At 42.5% G+C, this 8,146-nt stretch overlaps 1 protein-coding gene across 1 annotated transcript; it reads right to left on the bottom strand.

Moving 5' to 3' along the window:
- Window positions 1–368: 368 nt before the first annotated feature.
- LOC119955390 lies at window positions 369–7,759 on the bottom strand. Its single transcript, XM_038781450.1, has 5 exons — window positions 7,043–7,759; window positions 5,707–5,820; window positions 4,217–4,750; window positions 3,393–3,575; window positions 369–2,298 (listed from the first exon to the last, which is right to left on the bottom strand). The coding sequence occupies exons 1-5, from the start codon at window positions 7,047–7,049 to the stop codon at window positions 1,079–1,081; spliced, it is 2,058 nt and encodes a 685-aa protein (XP_038637378.1). The 5' UTR covers window positions 7,050–7,759; the 3' UTR covers window positions 369–1,078.
- Between the last annotated feature and the right edge of the window lie 387 nt (window positions 7,760–8,146).

Below are 8,146 nucleotides of genomic sequence, written 5' to 3' on the forward strand. Positions count from 1 at the left end.
GTCCGCGCGCGTGATTTGCGGCGATATTCTGAGGACTGGAGAATCGCGGGAGCGGCGCGCGCCGGATTTCGGCTTGGAGAATCCTGCCCCCTTTATACCGTAAAGATGTTGAAAGCATCTTTAATCAATTATTGGAAAATAACCAATTGGTGTACAATTTGTCAATAATGAAATAAGAGTTAGCCCATTGTTTTTTTTTAAATTTAGGGTACCAAATTATTTTTTTTCCAATTAAGCCGCAATTTAGCATGGCCAATCCACCTAACCGGCACATTTTTGGGTTGTGGGGGTGAAACCCAAGTAGACACGGGGAGAATGTGCAAACTCCGCACGGACAGTGACCCAGGGCCGGGATTCAAACCTGGGTCCTCAGCGCCACAGTCCCAGTGCTAACCACTGCGCCACATGCCGCCCGCCCATTGTTTTTTTAAAGCTAATTGCACACATTGTCTCAATCTTTAAGACAATGGCTTCTTCTTAAGCTGTACCTCTTATCTTGAGTTAGCCTAAAAGTCAACCAATAATTGGTTAACATAGTTGTCTGTCGTGTAAGTTGAGACATTTTGAATAGTTGCCTATTCTTTCCTACAGCCAAGGTTAAACAAGTCACGTGCCCCTTTTTCCTGGTCTGGAAAGGGTGCATCTGACAACTCTCACAAAATTTTAAGAATCTGACTTAATGTCAATAATGTGTTTATAATTACAAAAGTTATAAAATATTTATGTTCCAGATTACAGTACCAATCTTCCCAACATATCTATGAATTACTTATTCTTTAATTGTCTCACAGTGGTTGAATATTCAACAAATCTGGTTTCCAATAATGTAGGTCTACTTTTTTGTTAATGTCTTTTGTCAATTCAGCACACAAATGCTCAATAACAAATGAATTGAAACTGCAGAATGATAGTCACACTAAAGCTACTGATTTTTAAACTACAACACCAAGTCCCGTGATGCTATCTGGGTATTCAGGATTACCCATCGTGTAACTGGACACCAGCAGGCAACTTCACCACTTAACTGCACTCGCCTCAGCGAATTGGTGACCATCTCAAACCATTGTTCTGAGAGGTATTACTCTTTGTGCGTTACTTTGTGTCTGTGGGTTTGCTTCCATCTCTCTCGGGTGCGACGCCCTTGGTTTTCGACAATTTCATGCAAAAGGCTAACATATCCGCATTCACTGCTCCAAAGAGGCTCCTCTTTTATTGGGGAGCTTGTCCCCACGGTTCTTTCACTGTTTGATGAGACCAGGATGGCAGAATCACACCTTGTGCCTGGGAAAAGGGCAGCCTCATGGCCAAGGTGTCCTTTTCTCACCCTCCTGGTTGTTGACACGTCTCCCCTCATCCACAAAGTCAGGTTACCTTCTCCAGAGATGTCTTTAATCTCTTCAATTGTCAGCCTTGCGTCTGCTGCTTGGTCACCCATGACGTCTTTCCTGATACGTGCAATGTTTTCTTGGCTTCCCTCTTTCTTTGTCGCCACACTCTCCTTGCTGTGTTGTCTTTCGATCAGACTATTCATGAAGTCAGTGCTGGAATTATGTTGGTTGTCATCTTCACCTTGGTTTAATTTTTCTGCTCTTAGTAGACGCTTTGATATATCGTAACTGCCGCCCACCACTGAAGATAAGTTCTCATCAGAATTTGTGCTTGTACAAATGGAGTCATTGCCACTCATTAGTTTGGACAATGGCACGATCATTCCAACAGGTTTGCTGTTTCCAGTTCGATCCTGCTTCATAACATCAGAACCCTGGAAGAAGGGCTTGTCCAATGCTTTTGAATTGTTTGCCGATTTGGAATGCGGAGCTGTCGTCGGTTGTTCCTCAAAGGCGGTTAGCGATGGGTCAGAGCTTCCTTGTGGTGGGGTGCCATCATCTTTTTTCATTTCCTGGTTACTTCCTACATTTGGGATGCTCCTGTTTGTTAAACCTTCCCAATCTTCAGAAAGTGATGGACACATTGGTACGTTTGTGGTGCTTGGGATTGCTTGATCACACTTTATTAATTCAGCTGATGTTTTAAGAGCGTGCTCGCCTTTCTGTTGAATCCCCAAGGCAGCCACTGGTACAAACGTTGCTGTGTTCACAGCAAAACCCAATATAGAATTGATTGCTTCTACCTCCCTATTAGACTTCGATTGGCGTTTTGATAGATTCTCTTTTGTAGCTTCCTGTTGAGGGCCCTTCTCCTGTTCAATGGTTTCTTGACTGCCTGGTGTTACCTGCTCCTTCTCCTGTTTCCTTTTTACCAGCAAAAAAACCAGCAACAAGAGCAGGAAGAACAGACCTATAAAGAAACACAGTTACACTTCATTAATGAGGAAGGTGAAGGTGAACAGCTCAGAGTTGACTGGTGGATTTAAAAGCCCTGCTTTAGAAGTAGTTCAGAGAAGGTTTACTAGACTAATACCAGGACTGTGAGGGTTGTCTTATGAGGGAAGGTTGGCGAGGTTAGGTCTGTAGCCACTAGAGAAGAGGCCACTTATCAAAACCTTTAAGATCCTGAAGATTATTGACAGGATGGATGTGGAGTGGATGTTTCCTCTTGTTGGAGAATCTAGAACTGGGGGGTCACTGTTTGAAAATAAGGGGTCGTTCATTTAAAACAGATGAGGATTGAGAATCTCTAGAACTCTCTTCCTCAAAAGACAGCGGAAGCAGAGTCTTACGGCAGAGCTACATAGATTCTTGATTAACAAGGGGATGAAATGCTGTCAGAGAAAGGCAGGAACTAGGGTTGAGGTTACTATCAGATTAACGATAATCCTATTGAATGGCGGAGTAGGCTTGAAGGACCGAGTGGCCTACTCCTGTTCCTAATTTATATGTTTGTATTGACATCTTAGCAGAACCAAAATAGTCATAACTCTGGAAAAGAAAATTAAAAAGGAAAATCTGCAAGTAATTCAGACTTAATATAACCATTACTCAATAGTATGGCTTTTCTTCTAGCAACATTGAGAGATGCTCCCTCTTTACCCTTCTAAAACTAACTGCTTCTAGCAGAGCTGTGAGAGCGGCCTTCTCGCTCACTACCCATCTCCAACTGCAACTAAATCAACTAAACTAAAATGTAATACTTCTCTATCTTATATGGCCCCAGCTGCTGAGCAACCACTGCTGGCTTATTTACTTTTCACACCGTAGCCCTCTCTAAGCACAATAGAATCACCACTGGAATTGAAACCAAACCCCACACATACAGACCTTTGTCCAGCATGAATCTAACTATAGGTTTTATCCTTCTAGGTACAGAAACATTAAATTAAGCCCACTTAAATCTAAACCTTATTTCTAATGTTTACTAATACAAATATTAATCCCTTAAAACTACCTTTATTTTCCTAACAGTATGTACAATAAAAATCTGCTGTAACATACCCAGCAGTCCCAGTAATGTTGGGAGTAGTATCGGAGGTGCTGTATGCTGGTCAGGCCAGGGTGTGCAAGTAGTTACTGGGCAATGAAAATCAGTTATGTTCCACACAGGAATTCCCTTCAAATTGGGTGGGTCATTGCAAGTAACAAAATTGCCATTCTCCAACACAGATTCATCCATGAGATCTGGAAATATTAATTGCAGAATTATTCAGATAGGAATAATCTATTGACCTCGATCAACATTTTGACTCAGTACAGGGTTTTCCAACCTCCTCGTCCAACTTAAACTTCAATAACTCTGGATGTGCACATGATAGAAGCAAACTGTGAGTGACTACAGTTCAAATTTCTAGTCTTCAATAGAATGACCAGCTTGCTTGATACATATTTCAATCTGATTTCTCAACTCATTTGTAACATTCTATCACTTCAATCTCCGATGAATACTAACGCAACATTAATACTAAATTCTTGATGAATTATGCCTTTCAGATGCCTTGAGTTCTGGAGTTGGGGACTAAGGTGCTGAGAAACAGTAGGAAAGTTAATGGGTTAATCAAGTTGATGTTTGAAAGCTTCTAGAACAAAGAAACACAATGAGGATTGAGGGAGCCGAATTAAGATACTTGGGAAGGGCAGGAGAGGGTCCTAATGAATGTCTAATCACACATAGGTCATAAATTAATCACATAACGGCACGTCGTTGTTACTCAACCCAAGAAATCATAAGTCGCTTTCAGGGTTAAAAATACACCAAAACATTCCCAATTCCTTAGAGTCAGCATGTTCTTCTAACTCAGCAAGAGTTGATTAAAACAGGTTACCTCTCAGATAAGATCCAAAATCTGAAAGTTCACAGGAGCAGCTCCAACGGTTGGAGTAAAGACTGATCTTCTGGGGCTTCGGTCCTCCAAAAGCTTCTGGCCTCAGGAAAGTCAGCTCATTGTTGGAAAGATTAAGGACGGACAGCTTCAAATTTCCCTTGAAACTATGGTCAGCTATCATGCGAATCCTATTTTGAGAGAGATCAAGTTCGACCAGATTGGAGAAATGAGGCAGTGCATCCCCTTCAATTGCCAGAATTTGGTTTCTGACCAAGGAAAGCTTGGCCAGGTTTACAGGTTTGGAAAACCAAGAGGCATTAATTGTTGTAAGTCTATTACCACCTAGTTTCAGGACAGCCAGGCTGATGAAAGAATTGAATGCTCCTTGCTCAATGTGTCGAATGTTACTGCTGACTATTCCCAACTCCGTAACAGAGAACAGGCTTGAACTGTTAAACACCGTGTTGTTGATAGTCTCAATCCCACTCAACTGCTTGAAAATTATGAGTTTTAATTTGGGGGGATATAATGAAGCTGAAAGACAAAAGATTTTAGAAGTAACTTAACTTGTAGTTAGTGCCCAGAAGAGGTTGCTATTTGCGGTATGCACTTTAACAATAAGGCAGCAGGTTTCAAAGACCCACTGTTGAAACTTAATTCATTGAAGGGGCTGACGAATAGTAACCTCTTCCTGAATTGTAGGGTGCATCTGGTGACAAACTAGGGACATTAGCAAATGTGATGGTGACATAGTGGTAACGTCACAGGGTTAGAAAATCCAGAGACCCAACCTAATGCTCTGGGGATACCGGTTCAAATCTCAGAATTTAAATTCAATTAATAAATCTGGAATATAAAACTAGCCTTAGTAACGTTGACCATGTTAGCTATCAGCAATTGTTGTAAAAGCCCATCTGGTTCAATTCCCGTACCAGCCTCCCTGAAAAGGTGCAGGAATGTGGCGACTAGGGGCTTTTCACAGTAACTTCATTTGAAGCCTACTTGTGACAATAAGCGATTTTCATTTTTTTCATTTCATAATGTCCTTTCGAGAAGGAAATCTGCCATCCTTACCTGGTCTGGCCTTCATGTGACTCCCAACCCAGAGCAATGTGGTTGACTCTTAAATGCCCCTCTGAAATAGCTGAGCAAATCACTCAGTTCAGAGGCAATTAGGGATGGGCAATAAATGCTGGCTCAGCCTATCGATGCCCACGTCCCAATGAATTAAAAAACCCGAAACATTTAGCGAAAGAAATTGTGAAATTTGAACTAATCATATTACAGAATTAGCTTGCGTCGTACATATTTCTACCCAATTTTTAAAACTCATGTGTAATATTCCGTCATTGCAGTCTCCAGTTAACCTTGATGTTACATTAATGAATTTCGTAGAATTAGGCTTTGAAAAATGAAGTTTATTTTGTACCTAATTCATTATGTACAGCTCAATTTCTGAAAATTATTTTATTTGCCAGAATTGTACTTACCATCTGGTATACTGGTACAGAATAACGTATTGTTTAATACTTTTGTACATGGGTCACTGAAATCACACCTCGAAGAATACAGTAGGCTCCAAATGTAAAGCACAGGCAATAACACTGGGGAAAGGAACAGCACACAAATCAACCAAACAAATCGTTACAAAAGCTGCAAAGCCGACTTGGTATTGATTACAGAATCTCAAAGACACTGTTGGGATGATAGAACAATGTGTATTTTGTGGAAAGGAGTCACTTATTTACGTATTCATCACTAATTTCATCAATACAGTATATCCTTTCACAACGTAGAGCCTGCAGCACATAGGCCACTCAACACATCTGCTGATGTAGATATTCCACACCCGCATCTTCCAGTTTTGTCCCCCTACCACTATATTCTCTTCTCCTAAAAGGATAATTGGGACAAGGTAGCAAGCTTATTACCCTACAAGTCTTCTGTATTCTGGGCATTTAAGAATGTGAACATGTCAGTGAATCGATAATGTATGATGTGCGTCGGGGGAAAGATCCACTAATAACTCTGGATCCTGGGTATGTGCCTACCTGAAGCAAGGGTTTTGCCCAGTGAGCAGAGTGAAAAGTGATGGCGCAAGTCGCAGAACTCCACGCTCATAGACCTACATAGATATATACATAGAACATACAGTGCAGAAGGAGGCCATTTGGCCCATCGAGTCTGCACCGACCCACTTAAGCCCTCACTTCGACCTATTCCCATAACCCAATAACCCCTCCTAACCTTTTTGGACACTCAGGGTAATTTTTCATGGCCAATCCACCTAACCTGCACGTCTTTGGACTGTGGGAGAAAACTGGAGCACCCGGAGGAAACCCATGCAGACACGGGGAGAACGTGCAGACTCTGCACAGACAGTGCCCCAGGGGGGAATCAAACCTGGGACCCTGGTGCCGTGAAGCCACAGTGCTAGCCACATGTGCTACCGTGCTGGATCTGTATTATTGAGCAGGTCCCTCAACTTTCTGGTCAGGGATGGATGTGGTGGATTTGAACTCCATGTCTCCAGATCGTTAGCCCAAATCTCTGGATCACAGTCCAGTTACGTGACCAATATACCACCTGTGTGGTTAGGTTGGAACGCTAAATCAGAGTTCAATCATTTCCAGGAAGTATTTTGGTCGATGCAACGGTAGCATGTCAAGGACATGTATCAAATCAATTCCCAGAAATTAGGAAAACGTTACATCGGTCATTTGAAGCCCACGCATAATTTAGAAGTCTACGTAATACTAACATTAGATGCATGACATTTCAGTTTGTGCAAATGTCTAACCTAGGCATCCCCAGAGATCTACTTACAATTCATGTTTCCTGTGCCTTATGCTGCCAGTGACATCCTGAACATCTGGAGGAAGCTGAGCTCTGCTGTTTCACGGCTGGCTCATGAAGATGGGATCCGACTAAGACTTTGAGACTCTCTGCAAACTCTGAAGGGCTGACTAATCCATCCCGTGATTGCAAATGTTGGGGAACATGTTTCAACAGGTGCATGTTTATCCGACAGCTGTATCTATGGATACTGGACTTTACTCTGGTCCTCTGCATGAGCAGCGGTGTGTGTAGTTCTATCTACAGGGGACATGCAGCCTGAATTGTTCCCCTGGGTAAGCCCACACACTGAGATAATGCCACTCTGTTACCGATTGATTGGCAAGGTTGTCATGCCTTGGTATACACGGAAAAGCGTTCATCCTGTGTTTTTGTTCACACTTTGGTTGATGAATCAGTCGCTGTTGTAGCCTGACCTTACATCTTGACTTACAAATACCCACACACGCTGAAAGAAAGATTTACAGTTCAAGGAAAACAAAATCACGACAGAAGAATAATTGCAAATCTTAACTGCAGCTGAACAACTGCCACAGCAAGGCACACGACAGAAGCTCGACAGATAGGTGTGAAGAGATCACAGCATGTGAGAGAGCTGTATCTGGTCTCGGTGATGGAATTTTACAGTCGGAATAACAAATTCATCTCAACCTCCTACACTATACATCAAGTCTTGGGAATGATTTTGTCCCATAAAATGGGATCCTCGTAAAATTATATATTGTTGTCTGATTGTCATGGTTGCTTCAGTGATCAGATGGGGTTAAATAAACGTCAGGGAAAAAAGTTCAGTAACAGAAGAACATAGAACATACCGTGCAGAAGGAGGCCACTTGGCCCATCGAGTCTGCACGACCCACCTAAACCCCACCTCCGCAACCCAACAACCCCTCCTAACCTTTTTTTGGTCACTAAGGGCAATTTATCATGGCCAATCCATCTAGCCTGCACGTCTTTGGACTGTGGGAGGAAACCGGAGCACCCGGAGGAAACCCACGCACACACAGGGAGAACATGCAGACTCCGCACAGACAGTGACCCAACGGGGAATCGTACCTGGGACCCTGGCGTGTG

Source organism: Scyliorhinus canicula, chromosome 21 (assembly GCF_902713615.1).
Source record: "Scyliorhinus canicula chromosome 21, sScyCan1.1, whole genome shotgun sequence".
Classification (NCBI taxonomy): Eukaryota; Metazoa; Chordata; class Chondrichthyes; order Carcharhiniformes; family Scyliorhinidae; genus Scyliorhinus; species Scyliorhinus canicula.

Coding starts and splice junctions, on each gene's coding strand:
- LOC119955390 (XM_038781450.1), bottom strand. Junction 4,751..5,706: donor CTGTACCAGTATACCAGATG/GTAAGTACAATT, acceptor TTTGTCTTTCAG/CTTCATTATATCCCCCCAAA. Junction 2,299..3,392: donor AACATTACTGGGACTGCTGG/GTATGTTACAGC, acceptor GTTTCTTTATAG/GTCTGTTCTTCCTGCTCTTG.